General features: G+C 46.7%; 2 protein-coding genes across 3 annotated transcripts in view; both read right to left on the bottom strand.

The window, feature by feature from the left end:
• Window positions 1-3,726: 3,726 nt before the first annotated feature.
• shkbp1 (SH3KBP1 binding protein 1) lies at window positions 3,727-14,174 on the bottom strand. 2 transcript variants are annotated; one of them, XM_062962230.1, is made up of 18 exons: window positions 13,705-14,174; window positions 12,953-13,006; window positions 12,099-12,144; window positions 11,799-11,872; window positions 11,589-11,692; window positions 11,301-11,381; window positions 10,596-10,766; window positions 10,303-10,393; window positions 10,023-10,213; window positions 8,653-8,768; window positions 8,431-8,518; window positions 8,125-8,241; window positions 7,290-7,460; window positions 7,034-7,189; window positions 6,828-6,924; window positions 5,867-6,045; window positions 5,519-5,651; window positions 3,727-4,694 (listed from the first exon to the last, which is right to left on the bottom strand). In XM_062962230.1, the coding sequence occupies exons 1-18, from the start codon at window positions 13,833-13,835 to the stop codon at window positions 4,316-4,318; spliced, it is 2,379 nt and encodes a 792-aa protein (XP_062818300.1). In that variant the 5' UTR covers window positions 13,836-14,174; the 3' UTR covers window positions 3,727-4,315. The 2 variants fall into 2 exon arrangements, with proteins under 2 accessions (XP_062818300.1, XP_008112015.2); XM_008113808.3 differs by having other exon boundaries at window positions 11,589-11,647; window positions 13,705-14,172.
• A 3,649-nt stretch (window positions 14,175-17,823) lies between these two features.
• sptbn4 (spectrin beta, non-erythrocytic 4) overlaps window positions 17,824-27,694 on the bottom strand; it is a 78,476-nt gene continuing 68,605 nt past the window's right edge. The window contains exons 28-37 of the mRNA XM_008113809.3: window positions 27,413-27,657; window positions 24,948-25,086; window positions 24,688-24,772; window positions 24,068-24,264; window positions 23,204-23,844; window positions 22,631-22,718; window positions 22,102-22,385; window positions 20,820-20,993; window positions 19,229-19,271; window positions 17,824-19,146 (exon numbers count right to left, since the gene is read on the bottom strand). Of these exons, the coding sequence (XP_008112016.1) occupies window positions 18,985-19,146; window positions 19,229-19,271; window positions 20,820-20,993; window positions 22,102-22,385; window positions 22,631-22,718; window positions 23,204-23,844; window positions 24,068-24,264; window positions 24,688-24,772; window positions 24,948-25,086; window positions 27,413-27,657 (2,058 nt within the window). The 3' untranslated portion in view covers window positions 17,824-18,984. The remainder of the gene's footprint in view (window positions 19,147-19,228; window positions 19,272-20,819; window positions 20,994-22,101; window positions 22,386-22,630; window positions 22,719-23,203; window positions 23,845-24,067; window positions 24,265-24,687; window positions 24,773-24,947; window positions 25,087-27,412; window positions 27,658-27,694) is intronic.

Below are 27,694 nucleotides of genomic sequence, written 5' to 3'. Positions count from 1 at the left end.
CTCTCACAATCCTCTCCCCTGGCCCTCTTCATACCACAAATCAAAGCATGAAGGAACCCGTAAAGCTGGAAAGAGCTCTGTATATGCTTGCCTCCAAATTCCAAGGGCAAGTTGCAAGGGAAAAGCATTCATAAGCACAGAGAGTATATACCATAGTTATAATCTTACACAAAGCACTCTGTACAACCTCATAGCTTGGGAGCATGTATCGTTATAGTCCCATAGAAAGCACTCTATACATGCTCATAGGCACAAAGTACAATTACAATCTATGGGTGTATATCAAGTAAAAGCACTTGATACACGCCCATAGGCACAGGACATGTCGAGTTATAGTCACACAGAAAGCACTCTGTACATGCTCACTGGAACAACGTGTACTAATAATCTTATAGAAAGCACCTCATAAGCACAGAGCATGTATAGTTATAGTATTACAGAAAGCACTCTGGTCATGGTCCTAGGCACAAAGCATGTTATAGAAAGCACTCTGTATATTGGGTTGCTGTGAGTTTTCTGGGCTGTATGGCCATGTTCCAGAAGCATTTTCTCTTGACGTTTCACCCACATCTATGGCAGGCATCCTCATAACCTCTGAGGATGCCTGCCATAGATGTGGGTGAAACATCAGGAGAGAATGCATCTGAAACATGGCCATACAGCCTGGAAAACTCACTGCAACCCAGTGATTCCAGCCATGAAAGCCTTAGACAATACACTCTGTACATTGGCACAAAGTGTTCTAATAATCTTATAGAGAGCGCTCTGCATATCCTCATAAGCACAGAGCATGTATAGTTTATAGTATTACAGAAAGCACTCTGTACATGCTCATAGCCACAAACAGAAAGCACTCTGTATATGTTCATAGGTATAAGGTTCAAAGGTATAATTCTATAGAACAGTGCCTATACATCCCCATAAGCACAGAGCATAGCTATCATATTATAGAAAGCACTCTGTACATGCTCGCGGGCACAAAGTGTTGTAAAAATTTATAGAAAGTGCTCCATACATGCTTCTGAAGTCCTCCTCTCTTCTCATCACAGCTTGGCTATGATGCTAAAGAGAAGAGAGAAAGGCCAAGGAAATGAGAGAAAAAAGGGAGCTGAGACAGCATTGAAGGAGAAGGAGAAGAGTCGGCAGAAGGAAGCTTTTAAGACAGCAGCAGGACAGTTTGCCCCTGGGCTCTTGGTTCTGGAAAGGGCATTCACACAATCCCAGATACACAAAAACACACACAGGGAGACACAACTGGGTCCAAAGGGAGTGGGAGGGAAGGAGGGAATTCCAGCTAGTGGCGGGAGGGAAACACCAGGGCCAGCTGGCAAGGGGAGACCTGCCCATTGGAGTGGCACCTCAGGCAGCTGCAACCATTAGGAACTATGCCCCCCCCCCCCCCGTCAACAACAGCAGCAGTGGCAGCATTACATAAGACTCCTTGGTGGTGGGGCGGGAGTGTGCCTGGGGGGCACCGGGTGTGAACCGACACTGGAGCTGAGCTGCACTCAGGCTGACTCACACACTCCCAGCCTGGCAGCAGCACTTACATAAGCCAGAGGTTTCTTTTATTTTGGGTGGGGTGGGGTTTTTATTATTCTCCAGGCTCTGGGGAGATGGTGGGTCCCTTCTACAGGAAGGAATTGCCTCCTCAAATAAGAACCCTGCCCCCAAATGAAATGTGCCATTCCTCTCTAAATTCTTTGCAACCCAGAACACTGAAAATCATGCACATGTGTAACCCTTATTAGATTGCTGTGTTCGCATTCCCTTGGTAACTGGGTCTGCGCTTTTTCTTCGGAGACCTAGACTGTGTTTCTAAACGCTTGACTGAAGTTCAAAATCACTGCCAGGCTAGAAATGTGGGGATTGAAGGGAAAAGTATGGTGGAGGGAATCCTATGGGAGGGCAATGCCCTCGTTTTGCCTTCTCCTTACCAGAAACAGTGCGATGGAGTGTTTTGAGCATTGGACCATGACGAAGACCAGGATTCGAATCTCCTCTCAGCAATGGGAATGTAACGGCTGACCTGGGGCAAGTCAAATACTCTCAGCTTCAGAAAATGGTGAGAGCTTAAATTGGGAAAAGGTGCCCATATTCGGCAAGCACTCTGCTTTGAACCAGAGAGAAATATATATGCAGAAAGGATACTGGTTTTCAGTCAAATTCCTAGCCCCATCCAAAAGAAATTGTGCAGAAAGAATCCGAAGAGAAAGTGGCCATGCCAGGCCAATGTGCAAGAACAGGATGGAAACACAGAAGAGGGTCTTCTTGGTGGCTACTCCAAGGTTTTGGACTTCAGTTCCTAGAGACTAGACTGACATTTCCCTGACTATCTTTCCATAGGCGAAACTCTGTTGCTACAGCAGATCTTTAAGGACTGACTGATCAAAGGGAAAGAGTCTTTAATATTGATTAGTATACTCCATTTACCGTTTTTCTAGATCAAGAGACATACTTTTGATAATTCTATTTTACTGGGTTGCTGTGAGTTTTCCGGGCTGTATGGCCATGTTCCAGAAGCATTCCCTCCTGATGTTTCGCCCACATCTATGGCAGGCATCCTCAGAGGTTGTGAGGTCTGTTGGAAACTAGGCAAGTGGAGTTTATACAGTATACTGTATCTATGGAAAGTCCAGGGTGGGAGAAAGAACTCTGGTGTGTTTGAGGCCAGTGTGAATGTTGCAACTGGCCAGTTTGATTAGCATTGAATAACCTGGCAGCTTTACAGCTTGGCTGCTTCCTGCCTGAAGGAATCCTTTGTCGTGAGGTGTTAGCTGGCCCTGATTGTTTAATGTCTGGAATTCCCCTAATTTGTTTTATTCTTGTTATTTATTTAGCCAGATTTTATTCATTTTCATGGTTTCCTCCTTTCTGTTGGAATTGTCCACATGCTATGTCACACTATACAGAGAAGCCATTGAAATCCACAAGCATGTGGACAATCTCAACAGAAAGGAGGAAACCATGAAAATGAATAAAATCTGGCTACCAGTATTAAAAAAAACCCTCTAAAATCAGGACAGTAAATAAATAACAACAATCGGAAAACAGGGGAATTCCAGAAATTAAACTATCAGGGCCAGCTAACACCTCACAGCAAAGGATTCCCCCAAGCAGGGGTCAACCAGCCTTGAAGCTGCAAGGCCATTCGATGCTAATCAAGCTGGCCATTTGCAACATTCACACTTCCCTCCAACAGACAAGAGTTCTTTCTCCCAGCCTGGACATTCCACAGATATATAAACCGCCCTTGCCTCGTTTCCAATATATCTCACAACCTCTGCCATAGATGTGGGCAAAATGTCAGGAGATAATGCTTCTGGAACATGGCCATACAAACAAGAAAACTCACAGCAACCCAATGATTAAATCCATGAAAGCCTTTGACAACACAATTCTATTTTAACTTTTATACAAGATGTGCTTTAAGGCTTGCCCTTTTAATGTCTGTACGCCACCTTGAATTGCAGGACTGGAGATGGAGGCAGAAGATAAATATTTAAAAATAAATAGCATTTCACAGTGATATTACATTTCCCCTCCTTGGCCTCACAATAAGACTGGGAACCTTCCTGAAAAGTAAAAAGAAGCAAGGATCACACACCGGCAATGATCTTTCTTGGGGTCCTACGGTTTAAAACACCAAAAAAGTCCCCCATCTCTGCTAAGTTACATTCTGTATCCCGTCAGGGCCCCACAGAGAATCCAGAAAAAAGCAAGAGAGACCTTTCACTTTTTAATAATTATCATCAGTCGCAGACTGATACAAAATGAAATATATATATATATACTGTATGTAAAACATCTTAGTGCTGCAAAGACCACACAGCATTATTGCTCATCATGAACAGCTTTGGCTTTTCAGAGAAGGGAGGACAGAAGACTGGGATAGAAGTCTTCCAGGAAATGCTCCAGAGAGGACTTCCTACCAATTTATCACCTGCAAGTGTGATGCTTATGGCCACCTGCGCATGTGCAACCTGCCTCACAAGGGAGAAGAACGCCCTTGGAGACCAACACCCTGAGAAGCATGGAAGTCTCTTGGAGAGGGGCGGGACTCACTGAGCAGAGGACGGCGATATGGAGAAGGAGCACATCATTGGAGAGAGGGGTATACTTGATAGCAAAAGGTTTTGTCCCAGAACTTGATCAATGGCTCCCAAAACACAAGGCACACCAGTGGAAGGTCTGGAGAGACACACAGCCCAGATCTGCATCCCACCTAGTAAATAGGAGAGGCTTGCAAAAGAGACGTGGAAAAACTTGGAAATGGTTGCTGCAGGTGCCACTGTCCCTTTCACCACAGAAGAGGTCAAAAAGAGGTTTCACTGAGCCGCTGTCGAGATGGAGCCAGAGGCAGGCTGGGGGACTCTGGGGAAGCTGGACTCAGGCTGGGCGTTCTTTGGACAGCAGGGCTGGCACTGAGCCGCCCGTGCCTGGCTCTGGCCCCGAGCTCCCTGGAGCGGTTGACCCATGGACTTTCGGGCTGAGCAAGGTCCAAGGAGGAGGAAGAGGAACGGGCCAGCTCCTGACAGCGCTCAATGAAGCTCCCACCTTGACGTCTCCTGTCAAGGGCTCCTCGTTGCTGGAAATCAGGTTGGGGCAGGGGCTCTGGGTTCAATCGGGAGGGAAGGACTGGGGAGGCCCTCACTGGCTTGTCCCGGGCTCCGCTGACATTTTGGAACTGGAGGCTGTTGGTAGGACAAAGGCAGGTTACAGTTTCTAAAGGGAGCGGCATCAGTCTGTTGCAGGAAAGACAAGGGAATATTCAGCTATGGACTCTCAAAAGTAAAAAACAGGATTATGATAGAATGAACTCTGTGGACAATGGGCCTCATTTTGACAAGGGGCAAAAACTCAGACAAGTATAGATACACAAGCCACAAGTCATTCTTAGAGGTTTTTTTGCACTAAATTCAGAACTGTGCTTATTTTTTCTGAATCATGTGTAGTTCTTGTGATGTAGCTAATCAAATAATGAATGCACTTACACACTGATATCAATTAGATTCTATTGATACCAGTGTGTAAATGCATTAATTATTCAATTAGTCTCATAGAGAAAAAATAAACACAGATCTGAATTCAGCACAAAAAACTATATAAGAATGACCTAAAGTTATATCTGATGAAAAATAATTGTTGGCTTGTGTTACAGTAATATGATGCAAAATGTGCAGACTTTACAGTAGTTGCTGCAATGTATCTTTTAAAAAGTTGATGTGATGGGAAAAAATCAAGACGTATTTAAAATCAACATAAAAAATTGATTTAAACTGTGCTACTTTCATTTCTGATGATTACAAAAATTCTGATTTTGTTGGCTTGTGATATTTGCCCAAAATACAGGGCAGGCATTTCTTGGTTCATCCTGTGATGCCAGTAGATGAGGCACAGCTCACAGGTGGGCTCACTCCCAAGTCAGGAATCTCTAGCTTTAGGTGAGGGCCAGGGTAGGGGGCTTTTCTAGACCTCCCCCTTTCCATTAAATGTGTGTGCTTCAACCAGTCTCTACCTGACACTGGCAGCGGTGGGAGGATGTGTGGGGGTGAACGATCCAGCCAGGCTCATCTCGAGGGTGTGGGTGAGTGCCAAGTCACACTGTTTCAGCTCCTGCAACAGCTCCTCCTCCGAGAGACCGCCTGTATCTGAAGGATGGATGCAAAGAAGGTGGGAGCTTGTTAGCACAGTAATATGCGCAGGGGGGGAAATATGCCCTTGGCAGGTGCTATTCAGCCAGCCAAAGTCTCCAGGGAAGCTTTAGTGCTGTGCTTTGAGCAGCCAATGGTGCTACCCAACCTGCAAGCACAGCCATTCCCTCTATGGCACTCTGCCCAGCATCCCACTCTGCCCGCTTGCGCACTTGGTGCTTGTTCCACCATCTCCATGGCAGTTGTGAGGTCCCACATCTGGAGGCTGCCATTGCTGTGGCCAGTGAAGAGGTAGCGGCGTGGGCGGGATCCAATGCGGCTGGAGCCCTCGCACTCCTGCACCATGAAGGCCGTGATGGGTGAACCGTCCACAGAGCGCACTTCGCAGACTCTGTTGTGGGAAGGAAACAGAAAAGGAGCCCTGGGTGGGGAGCTCAAAAGCAGGCAAGTTGGCAGAGGAAAGGCACATGAGCCACAGCAAGATATTTTAATACTTCCAGAGGTGACATTTGGTTTCCGAAGTAGCAACAGCATTGAAAAAGGTCAAAGCTGCATAGCATACACCTCTTGCCAATCCCACTAGAGGTCTTTTAAAAAAGGAGGATCTTTTCCAAATGTGGGTGAAAAAGCAGCTTTTCTGAAAAAAGTGTCAAAATTGCTCATGATCAACCATCCACCTCCACATTTGAAGCTGACATTGTTGTTCTTTCCCATCCTGTTCTATTCAACTTGATGACCCTTAAATATGATGTTGGTTATTAAACTAGAATGCATATTGTGTGACCTGCATGCAGCCTGATTTGAGAGCAATTTTGGAAAACTTTCCAAATGCATGTAAAGCCACAAAAATAATCCCACCCCACCAGTACCTTGCACTATCTTCAAATACCCGTTTTCTTCCCCAGTTTCTCAAAATGGTGACTGAAAGTGATGTGACATCACTTCCTGCTGCCATTTTGAGAAGTACTGATAATGAAAACAAAGGTATTGGGGCTTGCCATAGGAGAAGGGAGAGATGTGGCTTCAGGCAGGGCAAGGGAAGAAATTTGCCCTGATCTCCTCCCTATGCAATTGTCCATCCCTCCCTACCATGCAATTGCGCACCCCTGCTCTTAAGAATCAGACGAATCCCTGTTCTCTGCCCCAAACAGTCCTGGGCTCCAGCAAATTCACCTCTTCCCTGTTGAGGATAGCCGCACATACAAGTTGCTAGCATCTGGCACCACCTTCTGGAGGAACACTTGCTGGTCATCCCGTTCACCAAAAGGACCTGCAGGTAAGAAGACACAGAAACCAAGGCCACATCAAGGCTGAGAAGGTCCAGGAACACAGGAAGGTTCAGCAGACCCTGAAGGTCAATCCCTTCCATCACTTCATACCAATGTCTGTGCCAACACTGCAGCCCCCATGTCCATCGACGGATTCTAGAGCTAAGATCTTGAAGGAAGCCAATGGTGTGGAGCCAGGCTGGGTGGAGATCATCCCACGGAACCGGGTCACCGTCCAGGTACGGACATGATTGTTGTCAGCACAGACTGGGAGAAAGAACAGGGGCAAAGGCGTAAAATGGGGATAGAAGTCATTTTAAGGTGTCCCAATGTATCCATCCCCCCTGTTAACCCCATTGGCCAATACCTGAGATGAGGTGCCTTTCTGAAAGCATCACTTTGGTGACAGGGCTGCGGTGGACAGCAAAAGTCTGGAAGAGCTGGGGCCCTGAACCCACAGTTTCTGGATGCCTGACAATCACCCGCACTGTCCCTGAGCTGGTGCCATAGGCAATCTCAATCCAATTCCCACTGTTGCCTGTAGAAGAAAGCAAAGCATTGCGCCAGAGGGCAGTGATGGTCTCACTCCTATAGGCATGTGCCTATACACTTGATACACCGTGACCATGGTACAGGATTTTCTCAGCCAGAATTATTCAGGGGTTTGCTATTGTCTTCCCCTTAGGCTGAGAGAATGTGACTTGCCCATGGTCACCCAAAGTCCTAGTCCAACATTAGCTGAAGTTCAAAACATCTACAGGAACAGAGTTTTGGCCACCTGTAGCCTCAGGCAAGGCACCTAATATTTGCTATTCAAGCTGGATAGAGCAAGGCAGAAGATCCAGGGGTTGGGAAGGCAGGCAAGGCAAGTGTCTAAGTAAACAAGGAGAAGGAAAACAGTGCAGTGTTCCTGGACAATAATAATAATAATAATAATAATAATAATAATAATAATAATAATACTTTATTTATATTCCACCCTATCTTCCAGAGGGACTCAGGGCAAATTCCAAACATAAAAGGCAAATATTCAATGTCTAAACACAACAATACACCCCTAATAACAAAAAAATGATAGCCCAACATATAAAAACAAATTAAGACTTAACAAAAATTAAATAAAAAACGCAACCTGTTATATCAGGCATAAAACAAAAAAATCAAACATCGAACAGGATTCAACCTTAAACTCTACTCCTTACTACTTTTTGGTGTGAGATAGACGCTGAGCGCAGTGATGGCATCCTCAGAAGGGTCACGGTACAGCTCTGTCACAAGGAGGTCGTTGTCCTTCATGCGAAGTGGGAACTTCTGCACATCTGTTGGGAGCAGAGGAAAGAAAGTGCATGGCACAGGTAACCAGGTGGGCAAACTCAGGCTCCAATCACTAATTGCTCCCTTGCCTCCCCTCTCTGTGCATTGCCCTGCCAATAACAAGGTGTCAGGGCTTGGGCGATGCCTGGCTATGACCTCCATGCCTAGAACTGGTATCCCTCCATTCAACCTACCTACATAGTAGATAGAACCATTGTTGCATCCCAAGAGGAGGAAGGAACCGGCAGCATCATAGCTGTTGATTGGGACCATCTCCTGAGTCTATGGAAGCAGAAATAATTGTCAGATGAAATCGGGGGGGGGGGGGTGCTTCTGCATATGAAGCTTCAGAGCCTTGAAGGGTCATGCTTTAGTCTCCCTCCTCCCTTGGCCATCCCACTTGCCCCTCTCCTCACCTGCCAGTGCTTAGTGACAGCATTCCAGACTCCAATCTTGCCTGTGTGGCTGGTGGCAATGAGTTGGTTGCCTACAAAGAGCAGGCCTTCCACAGGAACTCCCAAGTGGAATACACCTAGCAAGAAGATACAGAACATCAGAGAGGAACATGAGACAGGCCAACTCTTGGTTCCGATAGGAGCCAACCAGTACAAGAGAATACCATAAGAAGATATGAATCTCTCTGTGCTTTAATTGCATTTTATGGTGAGCTACCCTGAGTCCCTTTCTGGGGAGAAAGGCTAAAAGTCAATTGGAAAAAAAAAATAACATCCGAGGGTGTGTTGACCATGAACCCATGGCCCTTTCAAGAGGCTTCGCTCCAGATTTGGCTGACTTCCTTTCACAGATACCTTAGCTTATCATGAGGCAGGAAGTTCCACATGAGGAAACCCAAAGTATCTTCCTAAATGCTCTGAGGAACTCACCCAGTCCTCAACAGATATAAAACTTTCTGATTGGGAACTAGATGAGTTTGGAAGGCAGTGGAGTTCTGAAATAAATCTGCTGGAAAATCCGTCACTCTCCCTGCCTCAGTCTCTGGATGCTGAAACTCCCAGGAATCGGGAAATTCTAGCTAGTTACAGGCAAGTCTCCCTCCCCAGGAGATTAGACCCCCACGCTATCCATTTTCTGGAAGGAACTAAAAACTTGGCTATTTTAATGGTTAAACTGGGCTGCGGCTGAGAGCAGTACTATTTGTTTAATTAGTAATTAGTACTGTTTTATTGGGGTTTTTTTAATTGGGTAAGGTGTTATTTTTATCTCAACTGATGATGTAATTTAATTTTTTTATATGTGGATGTAATTTACCTTTGTTTATGCGCTATGGCACTTGTAAGCCACACCTAGTCCTTCTGGGAGATGGTGATGGGGTATAAAGCTATTATTATTTATTATTACTCAAACAGGCATTTGAAAATGGGTAAACTTCATGTCATCTAACGATTGAAGTAATGAGATAAATCTAAAATTGGATCTTACTGTTCCTTTTCACTTGATCAGTAGCTGGGATTTTTAAGGAATAACGTTTCATGTAATTTTAAAATGTTGCTTTATTTTTATATTGTTTTGCCTTGTTATTAACTGTTGATTTAATTTAAATTGGATATATTTATGTGTGTTGTTAACAAAATGATTTGTATAATTATATTGCTGTAAGCCGCTCTGAGTCCCCTTGGGGAGATTATATTATTATATTATTATTATTATTATTGTTATTGTTGTTGTTGTTTCCATGTGTCTAAAATAACAACAGTGGGTTGCCAAAGCATAAGCTGGTACAATGAACATTGCTTCTGCTCTGCCCCAACTTCGCTTGGCTCCTCACCGATCTCAATGCCATTCCCATCAGGCTGGATTGCCCACAAGAGGATCTCACTGCAGGAAGCAGCTGCCACCATCTTGTCACTGTCACCCAGTGAGCCGCCAAGAACTCGGGCATTCAGTGCCACCCGTTCAATGACCCAGTCCAGCCGGGGGCTGCAGAATGCCAGCTGCCAACCAGAGGTCTCTTTCATCCTGTGCAGCAAAGAGTATCAACAGACTGTGATGGAGTGGAAAAAAAGATCTCTCTGTTCCACCATCCCATTTCCCCAAAAGGCATGTACCTGTAACAGACGAGGAACTGAGCATAGGCCACTGCTATCCAGTTGTGGTGCCCATGTACAAGACGCACCATCCCTGGATCATTCGAAGCTCCTAGGAGGAAAGAATTAGGCATACAGAGGCTCTGAGAAAGGAGTTTCCTTACTAACTTCTCCCTAAAACAGAGTTTGGGTCTGACAGTGACATTTCCACTAGACAACTCCCAACCTATCTCAAGCTGTTCCTGTGCTGTGAAGTTTCCACTACGAGGAAAAATGCACATTTTATTGTCTTTCCTTCCTGACACAGCACTTACCTGCCCCTGAATTCCTCTCCTCCAACAACCGCCCCAGCAGCCCCGCATTTCCAAGGTTGGGGGGCATGGTGTTGCTTCGGCGCACAAGGGCTCGCTCCACGAGGTTCCCTGACCGGGCAGCCAACTGAGCCCCTGTGACACTGTGTCGGTTCCATCGTTTGATAGGGAACACTGGAATGAAAAGGGAGAAGGCACTATTGTCCATATTCCTGAGTCCCAATTCCCCCTTCAGTCCTTAAATTAGAGTTTCACCCAAATCTCATTCCTTTCCCAAGGCACAAGTCCAGATTGTTTGAAGGACCATATGAACCTGACCATATTTTATGATCTGAGGAGCCCCTTTGTTCTGTCCCTTGCAAGATGGGGACATGGGAGAGGTCCTTCTCAGTGGCTGACCCCAGATCCTTGAACTTCCTTCCCACAGTTAAATTGGCACTTTCCTTACTATGATTCCGCTGTCAGGCAGGCAGACAGAATTGAGAAATGATTTTTCAAGGGGAAATAGATCTCATACATGTTGTTAGATCGTTTTTTTTTAATGATTGATCCTTTCAGTGGTTCTAAATTGTTTAATTATTTATTTTTTTCATTTCGGTAGTCTGTGAATTTTTTATCTATGTTTGAATTATTTGTAAGCCTTGAGTCTCAAACTGGAAGAAAAGCAAGAGATAAATAGAAATACAACAAAGTGAAGCTACTCTGTACCTGGTGGGGGCAAGTAGCCATTGAAAAGAACGCTCCCACAGGACGATCGTTCTAGCTCCTCATGCAGCTGCAGGCGGCGCACTAGGGAACATGAGATGAAGAAAGGAGCTCAGACAAGGAAGCACCTGCCTCTGGAACATCAACCATTATCATCCACACAACCTGCCAACCTGCCTGGTGTTGTATGAACAAGGGAGAATGGTGAAATATCCCAACATCCCCCTCACATACTTTGCACTCCTTGCTTTCAAGACCGATGCCCCCACCACCACTCAGGCACTGGCATACCTAATGGTGTGATCCCATAGAACTGTGCCTCATGCAACAGCAAGGAAACATTGGTCCTCCTGAAGGGACAAAATGGATGGGTTATGATGAAGATTTGCCCATACCTATGAAAAGGCAATAGGGAATCTAAGGTTTAGAGGCTGGAGTTGCAGCTCACTCACTGATGCTTCCCCAGCCCCCAAGCAGACTGCCTGGACCTTCACGTCGCACCTGATATCAAGCTCTTTGGTCCGGAGAAAGTTTAGGATAGGGGCAAAGACTTCAGGATCCCGGTCAATGAAGATCTAAATGGAAAGCAAAAAAGGTGCCATTTCGCTAGAGTTGCATTCATCCTCTTGCTATTTGAATGGGTCTCAACCCAGATGGCTCTTCTTCTGTATATTCCACACTTAGCTCTACTTAGTCCTGCCCAGTTTACTGAAAAAAACAGTATACTCCCCATCTTCATTTTGGATTTTGGGAATGGAAAAGAGGTAGTAAAGAGAAGAAAAATTGCTCAAAGTTACTTACCGCACCTGTTTCATCCTTCAAGGTAGAGATCCGTCCGCTGAGGAGGCTACAATTAGAAAAATTAAGGTCAGATTCTGACATTTTAAAAGAATTCGTTCCAACTAGGCTAAGCAAGCTCCAAAGCAGTCCTACTTTTTATTTTTGAGCCATAATTTTTAAAGTTAAAGTTTATTTAAAGTTACAAACATACCAACAAACAAAAACTTTTACAGGGAAACATTTTGTTACAATATCTGTGGCAGGGAAGTGCACCATAACAAAGAGTTTGTCTTAATGTGTAAATAAGGTCAGGAAAGGCATTCAACAAAATACAATTATTTTGTATAATTAATAAAATAAAATAATGATTAATGTAATATTAAGAAAGAACCTAATTTATTTTGTAATAATAATATTTTATTTATAACCTGCCCTATCTCCCCGAAGGGACTCAAGGTGGCTTATATCAATATAAGTCAGGGCAGTAAAAATGGATTCATTTTAATCTACAGCATAGATGCACCTCAAGATTTTTTCCATTGCTGGAAGCTTTAGTCCTCTAACACTTTTGTTTTTAAAGAAAGAGTGCAGCAAATGTACAGCACACCTTTTTGGCCAAATTACAAACAGGACACTTTTTGCGCTGTGCATTACATTTGCCAGCAAATACTTTTTTTTGGTTTCCGGGTTTTGAAAACTGAAGTGCGCATTAGAGTCAATGGCACATTAGACTTGAGTAATTACAGTATATGTGGTAAACTAGATGGGCTCTTCTATAACACCATGCTGCCTTCTATAAATGCCATCTGCCCACTACAAACACAGGCTACTTCCTCATTATCCCCACCAAGCCTCCTTCTCCTTGCTTCGGTCACCTAGAAAAAAAGGAATCTGGGATCCAAGTGAGGGTCTGGCGAGAAGTACTGAACCTGCAGAGAGGAAAAGGAAAGGGAGGGGGTTAGGATGAAAGCCGGTGAGGACAGAAAACAAAGGTGCCCATGCACCACGTGGCTTTTTCCTTGGGAGAAGCACTATTTGCTCACATCTGAATCTCCAAAAGAGAAAAGAGAAACTTTGAACTCCTGGGATTGTGAGGTCTGCTGGAAATTAGGCAAGTGGGGTTTATAAATCTGGCTGCCAGTATAAAAAAAAACCCCTCTAAAATCAGAACAGTAAATAAAGAAAACAACATTCCAGACAGGAAACAATCAGGGCCAGCTAACACCTCCCCCAAGAGGATTCATCCAGGCAGGAAGCAGCCAGGCTTTAAAGCTGCAAGGCTATTCAGTGCTAATCAAGGAGGCCAACTGCAACATTCACACTTGCCTCCAACAGACAAGAATTCTTTTCTCCCACCCTGGATATTCCACAGATATATAAACCCTACTTGCCTACGGTAGTTTCCAACAGACCTCACAACCTCTGAGGATGTCTGTCATAGATGTGGGCGAAACGTCAGGAGAGAATGCTTCTGGAATATGGCCATACGACTCGAAAAACTCATAGCAACCCAGTTATTATGTCTCTCATTCTTTCCCCACTGCTATTAGATTCCCACTTCAAGCCCCTCCCCTCTGTGTGCGTGGCCAGGGCGGTCTCCTAGGCGACGCCACGGACGGTCCCTTGCCTTCGGCCGCCGACGTTCAACTGGATCAGTTCGGCTCCAGCAGTAGCAACCGCCCCCGCCGCCATCCCGAAGCCGCTCCGCTTCCGCCTTCCGGGCTCTTTAGCGAGGCACCGCCTCCCCCGCAAAGCCATTGGAGGTAAGATTTCCTAATCCCTCCTCCAATTGGTCTCAGACCACATAGTCCCGCCTATTTCGGCAATTTCGCCTATTTCGGTCAACCTTCGTTGGCTCATTGGCTCCAAAGTGGTAAAGGTTCCGCCCACTTGCTCTTCCCATTGGTTTAAGTGACTCTCCACATAAACAACTATCCGCGGCTTTAAATTGCCCTGATCCTGCCCATTTCGAGCCATCTGGTGATTGGGCGTCGCGCATAAAGGTTGTCCTATCTCGCATTCCTATTGGCTCTAGCAGTTGTCCTCAAACCCTGATCCTCTGAGCTAGTGGACTTCAACTCCCAGAAGCTTCAGCCAGTTTGTCCAGCAGTCAGGAATTCTGGGAGTCGAAGTCCAAAATATTTGGCGGACCAAAGTGTGGGAATCATTAGGCTATACCAGGTATGGGCAAACTTGGGCCCTCCAGCTGTTTTGAACTTTAACTCCCACAATTCCTAACAGCCGGATTATGTAGATTATCTGATTTGATAATCTAGATCATATGGCAGTGTAGAAGGGGATTTAGAATCTGTACTGCCCTATATCCCAGGTTCAGATCCCAGGTTATCTGCTTTGAACTGGATTATATAAGTGTACACTGCCATATAATCCAGTTCAAAGCAGATAATCTGGATTTTATCTGGCAAATGTAGAAGGGGCCTTATATAATCCAGTTCTGTGCAGATGATCTAGATCAGGGTACCCAAACTTTTTAAACAGGGGGCCATGTCACGATCCTTCAGACCGTTGGAGGGCCGGACTATAGTTGGTCACTGATATTAATAATAATAATAATAATAACAACAATAATAAAGAGGGTTGGCAGAGACCCTTTGGGCCATTGAGTCCAATCCCCTTCTGCCTTTGGGCACCAAAAGCACAAGCACAGCACCCCAGACAGATGGCCACCCAGCCTCAATGTTAATAATAATAATAATAAAGAGGGTTGGAAGAGACCCCTTGGGCCATTTAGTCCAACCCCCTTCTGCCTCTGTGCACCAAAAGCACAAGCAAAGCATCCCTGACAGATGGCCACCCAGCCTCAATGTTGTTAATAATTAATAATAATTAATAATTAATTAATAATAATAATTAATAATAATAATAATACAGGGTTTTGGAACACAATACTCCTAACCTCACAATCGTGTTAAAAAACAAAGTATGGATTGTCGATGTTGCAATCCCAGGTGACAGAAGGGTTGAGAAGAAACAACTGGAAAAGATGACACAATATGAGGATATAAAGATCGAATTACAAAGACTCTGGCACAAGCCAGTCAAGGTGGTCCCAGTAGTGATCGGCACATTGGGTGCAGTGCTTAAAGACCTTGGCCTGCACTTAAATACAATCGGCGCTAACAAAATTACCATCTGTCAGCTGCAGAAGGCCACCTTACTGGGATCTGCACACATTATTTGCCGATACATCACACAGTCCTAGACACTTGGGAAGTGTCCGACATCTGATCCAATACAACAGCCAGCAGAGTGTCTGCTATGGACTCATCTTGTTGTGTTTCTAATAAATAATAATAATAATAAGGGTTTTAAGAGAAGAAGAGACCTCTTGGGTCATTTAGCCCAACCCCCTTCTGCCCTTGTGCCGTGGGGGCCGGATAAATGGCTTTGATGGGCCGCATCCGGCCCCCAGGCCTTAGTTTGGGGACCCCTGATCCTGTCCCATATAATTCAGTTCAAAGCAGATAATCTGGGATCAGATACTGGATTATATGGCAGTGTAGATCCAGTATCAATTGAACTGGCCCTTCCCAGTAGCCTCTCCCAGTTTGTGGCTTCATAAATAGCAAAACCAGGCTGTGTCCCAAGCATTTATTCTTTTGGCATCTTGGTTGCCCTCTCATGTTGCTTGGCTATGTGACCGAAAGGATGGCGGTTCGAATCCGGGGAGCGGGGTGAACTTCCGCTGTTAGTCGCAGCTTCTGCCAACCTAGCAGTTTGAAAACATGCAAATGTGAGTAGATCAATAGGTACTGCTCCAGGGGGAAGGTAATGGCGCTCCATGCAGTCACGCTGGCCACATGACCTTGGAGGTGTCTATGGACAACTCTGGCTCTTCGGCTTAGAAATAGAGATGAGCACCAACCCCCAGAGTTGGACATGACTAGGTCTAATGTCAGGGGGAAACTTTTACCTTTACCTAGAAGGGGGCTCAGCCTGGACTTGGTAACCTACAAACTCTTTTGTGGAATATCCATTCATCTTATATTACTGGGGCAGGATAACCTCGAAAAACCACTTTTTAAGATGTTTATGACACTGCATGAAGAAGCATGAAGGGCATGAAGAAGCATGCAAGCCGGAAGGACTGATCTTTCGATCTCATGCAATTAAAAATCTAAAATCTTTACAAATTGGTCTCTGTTTGAAAAACACAGGTCTTCAGAAAGATTTACAGCCAAAGAGAAAAGAGAAAAATGCAACCCCAAATGCTCCAATTTTTGGTGATTCTTTTTCTATACAAGACAAAGAAAAGAAAGAAACCCTTATTTAAAGCAATTACAATATTTTACAGGCTTCTGAACAATCAAGGAAGGCAAGGGGAGCGGAAGCATTAACAAATGAATCTGCCCCAGCTTCAGGGGAGCAAGGTGGGAACTACACCTGGAACAAGGGAGGCCGGATCAGGTCAATTCCCATTTCGGATACATGTAATACTGCTTGAAGAAGCTTCTCCCGACTTATCTGTTCACAAGATCAAGGACTCAACAACCTGAGCTCCACCAGGCTTTATAGCTAATTCATGGGCCCCCCACTGATCAAGCATGCAGCTGGATTCGGGAGTGGGAACTGACTCCACACCACATCTTGGGAGGTAAGGTTTTAGGGCAAAGCCAACTGTGAGCCTCAATGGCACTCTCAACATGGTTTGTGTTATTTGCAAGATTGCCCAAGATCACGTTCAAGATCTACAAGCCTGTAGTTCACATTTGCCGAGAGGCACCAGCGTGTGGTGGAAGCAGGTGGGGTTTGCGGGAAGACCACAAAGTATGGCTAGCTACTGATCACTTTCAATGCCAGAAATGTGTGGCTTCAACACACAAGGGTGCTGAACTTACCCAGACATGACCCATCGTAACCCAGTAGTCACAAAGCAGTGACAGATATGTTTTGCTTATCATGGTAAAGGATAGTAGAGAAGGGCATGAGGTTTTGTATTTAACCTTTGTTGTGGGCCATCAAACCTCACTGTTGTGTTCTCCTTTCCTCTCTCCAAGTAGTGGTAGTAGTAGAAAGATTGCTCATATATCTTGTTAGATTGGATCAAGCCTGAAAGGCTATAGAAACCTCCCATCCCCAAATGACACCCCAACTATCTTGGGCTGATTTGGGCTTTGTTCCACCTGGAGCAGGTTGCCCAACATGTGCTCTCTTCACTGCCACAACCTCAAAGGTCTGGGCAGTTTTGGAGGAGGTCAGGCTGCCAAAAGGTGCACCAAGTCTCTCCAACTAAATGATCCAGGGCTTGGTGGAGCTTAGACAGGAGGCAGCTGGTGCCTTGTCACATATCCAGGTGCAAGTTCTCTACTTTGCTGTGCTCCTTTGTCATCTCCAGCTCGCCTGCCATTTTATTGCATAAAAATACATCTCTGTGCCGAAACAGGCGAGCCCCTCCCTTGTCACAGGGGATTATGGCTTGTTAAGAACAGTGGCAAAGCTGCGTCTACTTGGTCACCCCTCTCTTGTGCTGCTGTTACGTGACCTTGTGCTGTCTGGATGCTGTCCGGCCTAGAGAAGAGGCACCCCCGGCTTCTGGATGTCACTTTGTCCCAAGCTCCAGGTCAAGCTCAAAGATGCCACTCCTCGGGGGCAGCAGAACCCTTGAGTTTCCCTGATGTTTGGGAGGCCTGTGGAGAAAGACACTCATCCCAGGCAATCCTCTTCCCCTTCGATGTTTAGAGTCCATCCCTGAGGGGGTCATAACAGTAGATTTACTCCAAGATGCAGTCAAAACGCTGGACCGCTGCAAAGGCTACTATGGAGGGAGGACACAGGGAGAGAGGCATCAGAGACAGATAGACAAATGGCTGCATAGCAGAATCAGCAGCTAAACCAGATGTGAACATTAATGAAAGGGAACTGGGTTGGCACTCCCTCCTCCACCTACGCACAACGCACAGCAGACCCTTCCTCTTCATTCCTATCTGCATGTAGTGGGGATAGCAGTGTCGAGGCTGTGTGAGCATTTTGCTTTCCTCATCAAAGGAAGTGCCTATGGATGCAGACAACAGATGGGGAGCAGGACACACAGGCAGAGCAATTCGGGACAGTGCCCAAGCAAGAGCTTCCAAATATCCCCAGCTGCTCTGCTCACTGCTTGAGGAATACTTTGCACCCACAGCAGCACCGTTTCGGGCAGGTTCTGCAACTGATTGGAAGACATGAAGCTGGAAAGAGGAAAGGGAGGGGACTGCTCTGAAGGGCTTCCCCTTGCCATCCCCAGAAAAGAGACCAAAGGTATAGCCTTCCTTTGCCACCTCTTAAGCTGGCTGCACCTCACCATCTCAATTAAGGGATCGAGCAGAGGCTGCCGAGTGCAAAGGAGATGCAGACATTTCAGAGAAGGGATGGAGTGAAAGAGCCCATGGATCCTTTTGGCTCGGGTGCTGAGGTTCAAATGACAATGCACCACCAGGAAACAAGACCCAAAGAGAGTGCCAGGTTGTTCTTGGCAACCAAGACTGAGCAAAGACGGCTACACTCTTGGTTCTCACTCCCTATTGATCTTGGCAGGTACAGCAGAGATGGGAAGCATGGGTCTTCTTGTCCCTTCTCCACACCCACCGCACCCTGTTCACTGTTTGCACAGCTTTGACTGGTTCAACCAGGCACCAGATTTAAAGCGCAGAGCTGACAGAGCAGCTCCATCTTCAGGGTCAGCTTGGCTCCCATCTTCTCTTTGGGAGTTTTGGCTTTCCAGGATGACAGAAGCCAGGCCTTGCCTGCCCCCTTCCCAAAGTCCTCCCTGTGCTCTGAAATGATCTCAAGTCTGGCAAAGGCAGTTCCCACGGTCACAGGCCTCTGTGGGCACAGAGTGGCTGGCTTGGACACTGGGGTAACGTCTTGCAGCCTCCAGGCCCCGAGGAGGAGCAGCAGCCACTGCCTCTTATTTCTTCCTCCCTGAAGTACTGGCTCGGCGGTCAGGATCCCGTTTTGGGTTGCCTTCGTCCGTTGAGGAGGTCGTGAGCAGGGCCTGGCCCCACCGAGCAATCTCAGCATGTTCCGCAATTGAGCTGGTCAGAGCCGTCAGCCAAGTCTTCATCTCCTCCTGCAGAAGGAAAGGGTTTGGTGGCATCAAAGCAACGCCCAATTTAATCCCTTGCCTCCCTACCTCCAAGGAATCTCCTTACCTCATCCTTGGCTTGCAAGAGGAATTCACCTCCATCATTGATCCTGCAAGACACAAGCACTTGTCAGCTCTGCTCTTCCTCACTGGGGTCTCTTGGCTTCATGTACACCTCCCATGACACTTCTACCCTCTCAATGTCCTCTTTAGCAAAGGATACCCACTCCATTTTTGTTCTTGCAGGAAAACCTTAACACAGTGGTTCTCAACCTGTGGGTCCCCAGATATTTTGGCCTTCAACTCCCAGAAATCCTAGCAGCTGGTAAATTGGCTGGGATTTCTGGGAGTTGTAGGCCAAAACACCTGGGGACACACAGGTTGATAACCACTGCTAACAGAAAGGAAATTGATGAATCTCAATACAGGTTGAACATCCCTTATCTGAAATGTTTGGGAGCAGAAGTGTTTCATATTTTAGATTTTTTGGATTTTGTTATACCAGCATATACATAAGAGCCAGGCTTTAGCACAGCCGATTAAGCCACCAGCTGCAGTAAATCTTATCAGTTGAAAGGTTGATAGTTCAAAGCCTGGGTCAGGGTGAGCCACAGGCATTTAGCCCAGCTTCTGCTTACATAGCAGATCAAAAGTGAAATTTGAGTAGATAACAGGTACCACTTAAAAGCAGGGAGGTATTAAGGCACCCATATGCAAAATTCCAGAAAAATTCCATCAATTCAACCAAGGAGAAGTTACGAACAAAGCTCTTTGACAGTACCTCCCCATGGCTGGAACCGAGCACAAGCCTCCAAGATGCCGAAGATGGGAAAATCCTATACCTCTATCTATGTACAATTGTCTGTCTTGTCTGCGTATAAACTGCATTGAATGTTTGCTGCATATGTATGTTCTGTGATCCGCTCTCCTTCGGGGTGAGAAAGCGGAATATATATACTGTAAATAAATAAATAGTGCACTATCTTGGAGAAGGGACCCACATCTAAACATGAAATTAATTTATATTTCAGGCATCTCTTATATACATAACTTGAGGTAATTTCATAGGCAACAATTTTAACCATTTTGTGCATTAAATAAAGCATGTTCCAATAGAAAGCAAAGCTGCCACTATCTCAGGCATTAATGGGGCAATTTTGGATTCCAGATAAAAGATGTACAACCTATACAAACAGACATGTAGCTGGGGGGGGGGGTCTTGAGGGGCTTCAGCCCCCCCCCCCAAATTCTCAGGGTGGTCCGCGAGAAGGCCTTACATTTATTATTTAAACTGTTATGTTTATTCATATCATGATTTGATCACCATGCTCAATATATCCCATATGCATGGGGGTATTGGGATAACGATACAAAAGGTTTGCTAGGGTAGACCCTCTCCCGCTCAGACTCAGCCCCCCCCCCAAGCAAAATCCCAGCCCCTCCTGAATCAAAATCCTGGCTATTGGCCTGTATACAAAGACACGTGAGGGAAGAATTTCCTCTGCAGTTTCAGAACCTCAATTTTGCCCTGTTTCCAGAAGAGCTTCTTCTGGCCTGAAACTGGAACCAAGTCGCCTTCACCTTGCCACTTCCTCCACTTTGGAAGGAATGAGGAAAGGGAAAGCCCTCCATCCCACCAACCCAGGCAAAGCTCTCACTTGATCTTGAGTACGTTCTTCTTCTTCTTGTAGTCATTGGCCACCTCGCTGGTGGCGTTGTGCAGGTTCAGGAGGGGCTCGTTGCTGTGTGTGCTGCCAGATTCCCGTCCCTTGGAATCCTTGTAGAAACCCAGTTCCCCTTTGCTAATGACGCAGTAGAGGTTGATCCAAGACCTAGCATAGCAAAGAAGTGGCAGAGGAAGAGAAATCCACATCCAATCAGTGCTTGGTAACAGCAGGCCTCCCCAAAAGCCCCTTTTATTTCTACTTAGAACAAATATACCCAGATTTTTTGGCAGCGCATTCACATTCTTTTGGACTATTTAGCAAAAGGTAGTGAGGCACAGAGTAAGAAACCAGATTGGATTGTAACAATTTTTTGTCATGATCAGCACAACAAACTTGGAGAAAAAGGTTTTTGGAGCATCTTTCATCATTTGTCCATTTTCTATTATCCTCAATGGTACCATTGATTCTTGCTTCCCTGAACAACCAAAACATCCCTCTCCTTCTGTCCTTTATACATGGCATCGACTGTCAATGCCAACACTCCAACTGCTTGCCCGTCCCTTTTAATTATTTTTCCATGCATCATGTAGACCAACCCTGACACAAAATCCCTAATGAGCAAAAGTATAGATGCGAAGTCATTCAGAGCTAGAACTTTAGCCTATTCTTCCTCTGTGTCTGCACTAGTAATACTGACAAGGTGGCAAAATTGAAAAAATAACTACCACAATTCCTAAACTCTCTTAAGTATCTTGGGAACTTGGCTGACGACCTTCCTTTTAAAACAAGCCTTCAGTGAATGAATCTAGGTTGAAGTCAAGAAGGATAATATCCCTTGAGCTGTATGAAGTGCAATAAGACTTGATTTGACGAGATGCCACAATAATGTATTTAGGTTTAAATGCTTATTTATGTTTATGTCTTAGTGATTTCTTATTATGTTCTATATCTGTGGTTTGATTCTGCTGCTTTTGTATTGTATCTTTAATGTATTTTTAACACAGTGGAAGCCACTTTGGGTTCCTTCATGGGAGAAAAGCAGGATATAAATAAAGATTTATTTCTTTATTATTGTACAGGGGGATGAAATCAGTTAGATGCAGGCTTTATTATTCTGAATTTCCACCACTGTCTAATGCCACAGATTAACTGTCTCATCTTTTGAGACATGCTGGGGAGACAACATCCAGTACATTCCATCAAACCTGGCCTGCATCAAGGAACAAAGTAGTAAATATTATACACCATTGCCTTGCTCTTGATCAGTGTTTACCTGTTGGAGGCTTTCTTGTTTGGTCCGTCCAGCTCCAGCTTGCGGAGAAGGTATCCCTCCTGCTGGATAGTGTGCGTTGGGGGAGGTGGTGGCGGTGCACTGCTCTGGGCAGGGGCTGAGCGGGACCGGCGGCTCTCCCCTGGTGCTGCATTGGGGTCCTTGGGCCGTGGCCTCCGGCGGGGCTTGGGCCTGTCGCGAGCACGGGGCCGGTCTGGCCGAGGCGTCCTCTCTGGCAACATGTCAAGGCCATTGGGCAGGCGGGCAGGGGACTCCCGGTCACGAGACTGGTAGTCAGAGAGAAGGGAGTGCTACAGAGAGCCCAGAGTGATTGGGAATGCAACCCACCAGGTCTATCTAGAACACGTTGATGCCATGGGTGCAGCCTGAATGTACCTGGCAATGTGCAATTATTGGTTTCCCCAGTGAGGTGAAACCCTAAATAACTAAGCCCAGCCCAGGTGCTCTGGTCCACTGGCACCACCATTGCCTTGTTTGCTGAGGAGAAGCATGGGGATAGGGAGCTACTCACTGTGGTTGGAGGTGGTGTTGCTGATGGGGCTGGCACTGTGGACTCTTTCTCCTGGAGCTGCTCTACAATGTCCGCAAGGGTAGCCTTGCTGAGAGTCAGAAAGAGAAAGAGTGTCAGTAGAGAAACCGTCCCTGTCTTAATCTTAGTCAGATTGAGGATGGGGAGTCAAGGCAGAGGAGACTGGGATGGTGATATTGTTTTTAACTTACAATTGTCCACTCTGGTCTATTTACAGATGGAATCCCAAAAATAGGACCTGTTCACCCAACACAATTGTTGCCCTGTGATTCCACATCAACAATAACTGATATGGTTGCATCCTATAGAATCTGTAGATTTGCAGTCAGGGGCAGGTACTCCAGTGCCAAACCAAACAACAAATATTGTGTTTCCATAGACATAGCCATGGCAGTTGCCGTGGAATCATAATGCTGTAATTATGCAATGTGAAAGGCCCTCTGATATTTATTCCAAATTTTCCAACCTTGGAGCCCTGACCGCCTGCTTTTCCTAACAGATGGATTGTGTGGGACTCTTGTTTGCACAGCAAGCATCTTCCCCTAGGAAGCTCACCCGCCTCCTTTGGGGTCATTGCGCAGCACTTCCTGCTCGCTGGACTCTTGCCGCTCCAGCCGACGCTCATGCCTCTCACGCCGTGGAGTTTCCTGTTCGCTGGACTCCTGACGCTCCAGCCGACGCTCCCGCCTCTCTCTCCGGCGTTCTGACTGTTCATGACGGGGACCATCCTGCTCGGTAGACTCTTGCCTCTCCAGCCGGCGTTCGTAACGCTCCCGGTGCCTCTCCACATGCGTCTCCACCCGGCTCACCTTAGTTCCCAGTTGCTCCGTCAACGCATTGACTGCACTGACTGGTGCCTTGATTGCTTCCTCCACCACGGCCTTGACCTCTCCTGCTTTCTCCTGGACTTTGACCTCTGCCACGGCTACTAACCCCTCCTGCAGGCGGTCAATTTTAGGCTGCAGACGCTCTGGCTTCAGCTCCTGACGTACATATGCCACCTTGGCTTCTGCCCGCTCCAGGGGCTCTGGTTTGACCCCGTTGAGGAGTGGCTGGACCTCCATGCGGCCCCGAAGGGTGTCCTGGCGCAAGAGCGTGGCGGCCTTGTTGCTGTGCTCATTAGGGTCAGCAAAGATCTTGCGGCCCAGGAGGGGAGTGGGAGGCTGCTTGCTCTGCTCAGCCTTCAGCTTCTCAATCTAGGGATGAAGGCAGAGAGAAAAATCATCTTCCTTTCCCCCAGTCTGCTTTGTAATTATACTTTTATGAAATTCCAGCACACACACCAGTCAGACCTCTTGGCCAAAACCTACAATGTGGGAAAACTCACCAGGTCATCCTCAGGACTTAATCACAATATGCCATAGCTGCCCCTCCACTCCATTGCCCTCCCCATGTGCTTTTTCTCTTTTTAGCCTGTACCGTAGTGAGACGCCGCAGGGAGCTGAAGCGCTCCTCCCAAGCTGCCGCCGCTTTGCGGAAAGCCTCATGGCGCCGAATGAGCTGCTCCACCTCATCCACACTGTTCCCCAGCTCCCGGCTCTTCAGCAATGGCTCCTGGGCTGTAAGCCAAGCATCAGCCACAACAGCTTCCTGGGCAAACTGGTGGACCTCCAGCACTGTTGGAATAAAGCAACTTGATGCTGCAAGACTGATCACTGGAGGACAGACAGCCCCTGCTGCTCTCACTCCCAGCCCAGCTTGTGATATCATGGACAGTATTTAACTCCATTGAGTGGGTTTGGCCATAGGAATGAAGTAAAAGTCCATATGGCATGTAAGAGTCAAAGTCAATTTTCAACTAAAGCCCAAAAGTTCAGGCTATGTTTCTACTCTTTTTCCTGACTAGGATATGGCAGCCACTTGCATTCTGAATGCTGAGGAGTAACATACATGGGGAGAGGGACACTTAGCACCCAAGTATGATGGCTCCCAGACACTCCTGCTGTGTCTGTCTTTTATCTCAGTGCCAGTTCTGCCACCCTCATCTCCCTCCCAACCTAAGAGCTGGTTTGATGAGGTAGCCAAGGACCAAGGCTCACTTTGCTGCAGCCACTCCCAATGCCGGTCCCATTTGTCCACCATCTCCTTCTTCTTTGTCATCAGTCTTTCCAGGTGCAGCTTAATCTGTAACAGAAAGAAGAGAGTCCTGGCTGGAGTGAGTGGGAAGGGGAGGAAAGGGGAGGAAAGTCCCTGTCTCTCAACACTGAGCAATACCAGATTATGGGTACTGCCAGAATGCATGACTCCCTGCTTCTGACTCTTTTACATAGCCCCAGGGCTGTAGGGATTGGATACTCACTTCTTCAGAGGCTGGGCTCTTGTTCAGCACCAGTGTCTTGCCCAGGTCCACACAGGCAGCAATGTTCTTGTTGCGGGTCTCGATCTCGCTCTTGAGGCCTTGGTGGTAATTCATCAGGACTTCTACTGAGGACACATCCCTGCAAGATCATCGGGAAGAGAGCAATCTATGTATTGTGATCAAGAGCAGACACATAGGGCACCGCTCTAGATTCATCCCTTTGCCTCTAGTGCAATCCAGACTCCTGACACAGATACCAGTACATTCTTTTGGCTTCTAGCTCTACACTGTTTCCTCTGACATTCACGGTGAGAGAAAGAGGCAAATATATGAATACTTCTGTGTGTTTGGGGGTAATAATAATAATAATAATAATAATAATAATAATAATACTTTATTTATACCCCGCCACCATCTCCCCAACGGGGACTCGGGGCAGCTTACATGGGGCCATGCCCAAAACCATACAATATGACAAAATATAAAACAACATATCATAACACAATTTAACAATACAATAAATAATAACATACATTACAATCCAAAATTCAGAAAAAGCAATAAAAACCAGGGCAGGCCACATGAACACTAAATTAAAACTTGGTGAGAAAGACATATGAATAAAACCACGGGGAGCAGGGACATAAAATAGTGGAACAGTCTAGAGGATAGATATCCCAAGGGAATAACCAAAGGAAAATATGACAGTTACTCTCCAAAGGCACACCGGAAGAGCCATGTTTTTAAGTCTTTCTTAAAGGCTAGCAAAGTGGGGGCCTGCCTAATCTCAATGGGCAGTGAATTCCACAGTCGGGGGGCCACAGCAGAAAAGGCCCTCTCCCTTGTTCCCACAAGACGGGCCTGAGATATAGGCAGAGGCGACAGGAGAGCCTCCCCTGACGATCGAAGAGATCGGGCGGGTTTATGATAGGAGATACGGTCACTAAGGTAGGCGGGTCCCAAACCGTTTAGGGCTTTATAGGTGATAATCTGCACCTTGAATTGGGACCGGAAGATGAACGGCAGCCAGTGGAGTTCCTTGAACAAGGGAGTGGATCTTTCCCTGTAGTTCGCCCCCGTTATTAATCTGGCCGCCGAGCGCTGGACCAATTGTAATTTCCGGGCCGTCTTCAAGGGAAGCCCCACGTAGAGCGCATTACAGTAGTCCAGCCTAGAGGTAACTAAGGCATGCACCACCGTGGTCAAGTCAGACTTCACGAGGTATGGTCGCAGTTGGCACACAAGTTTGAGTTGTGCGAAAGCCCTCCCGGCCACTGCCGACACCTGAGCCTCAAGCGTCAACGCTGAATCCAGGAGAACTCCCAAACTGCGGACCTGTGATTTCAGGGGGAGTGCAACCCCATCCAGCACAGACTGCCACCCAATACCCCGATCAGACGAGCAACTGACCAGGAGGGCCTCTGTCTTGTCAGGATTGATCCTCAGCTTGTTCCTCCTCATCCAGTCCGCCACAGCGGCCAGACACTGGTTCAGTATCCGAGGGGCTTCCTTGGAGTTAGATGGAAAGGAGTAGTGGATTTGTGTGTCATTTGCGTAGAGATGGCAACACCCTCCAAAACTCCGGATGACCTCTCCCAACGGTTTCATGTAGATGTTGAATAGCATGGGGGATAGAATAGACCCTTGCGGGACCCCACAGGTCAATGGCCAGGGGTCCGAGCAGGTATCCCCCAGCTTCACCATCTGGGAATGACCCTCCAGGAAGGACCGGAGCCACTGAAGAACTGTGCCACCGAGCCCCATCCCGGAGAGCCTCCCCAGAAGGATACCATGGTTGATGGTATCGAAAGCCGCTGAGATGTCCAAGAGAACCAGCAGGGTCACACTCCCCCTGTCCAGCTCCCTGTGGAGGTCATCCACCAAGGCGACCAAAGCCGTCTCGGTACTGTACCCAGGCCTGAAGCCAGACTGCGAGCGGTCCAGAAAATCCGTGTCATCGAGGAACTCCTGGAGCTGCGTGGCGACCACCCGCTCCAGCACCTTGCCCAAAAACGGGTTATCCCAGCTCTCTTACAAAAAATCTCCCCCAAAGGTGTATTGAACTGTGGCTTTTGTGCAATTGCCCAGCAGATGGGTCCCTTGCTTTGGCCACCAGGGGCCTGAGATTGTGAATTGGTCAGATGAAATTGAATCAATTGAGAGTCATAGCCTGGTATCTTTGGCCTGAATGGCAAGCTGCCAAACACTTCTGTTTTTCAGCACAAACCAAGGGCAGGTACAAGGCAGGGCAGGGCAGGACTCATGAAAGTTGTTGGCATTGACTATGGGACACATACTTGGGAGTAAAATGGAGGGCATATGCTTTCAGGATATTTCTATCCTAATTAATGGGGAAAGGAATTTGCCCTCCTCTGCAAATAGATCAAATTAATAACAATCTGCCTGACAGTGTTGTTAGACTGTGTGATGCAAATCTGTACCCCATTCCCTACCCCACACAGTACCTGGGCTTCTCGCCAGTGCCAATCTGGCAGATTATGGTGTCCATCCAGGAAATGAGGTCTCGGACCATGCTGGTGAAGCGCATCTTGTCAGTGGTGGTCGTGATCTGCAGCCGGCAGTCTTCGCATGATGTCAGCAGCTCCTTCCAGGAACGCATCATCTCCTGCTCCTTGGTAGCAATGGCCTCAGCATTCTCACCTGCATACACTGTCCGCAGCTGGGCTGCCACCTCCTGAAGCTGCCGCACCTGTCAAATACACCATTATCACATGGTGAAATACGAT

The sequence above is a fragment of the Anolis carolinensis genome, unplaced genomic scaffold (assembly GCF_035594765.1).
Source record: "Anolis carolinensis isolate JA03-04 unplaced genomic scaffold, rAnoCar3.1.pri scaffold_10, whole genome shotgun sequence".
In the NCBI taxonomy this organism is placed as follows: Eukaryota; Metazoa; Chordata; class Lepidosauria; order Squamata; family Dactyloidae; genus Anolis; species Anolis carolinensis.
This window is presented reverse-complemented; position numbering and strand designations above follow the sequence as displayed.

Bases quoted from the DNA above. Each gene is read 5' to 3' on its own strand.
- shkbp1 (XM_062962230.1), bottom strand. From the start codon at position 13,835: ATGGCTTTGCGGGGGAGGCGGTGCCTCGCTAAAGAGCCCGGAAGGCGG. The intron at 12,145-12,952 runs GTGACCGAAGCA...TTCTAATTGTAG, and splicing joins CCAGATTCCTTTTTTTCTAG to CCTCCTCAGCGGACGGATCT. The intron at 8,519-8,652 runs GTGAGGAGAGGG...CTGCTTCCATAG, and splicing joins CTGTCACTAAGCACTGGCAG to ACTCAGGAGATGGTCCCAAT.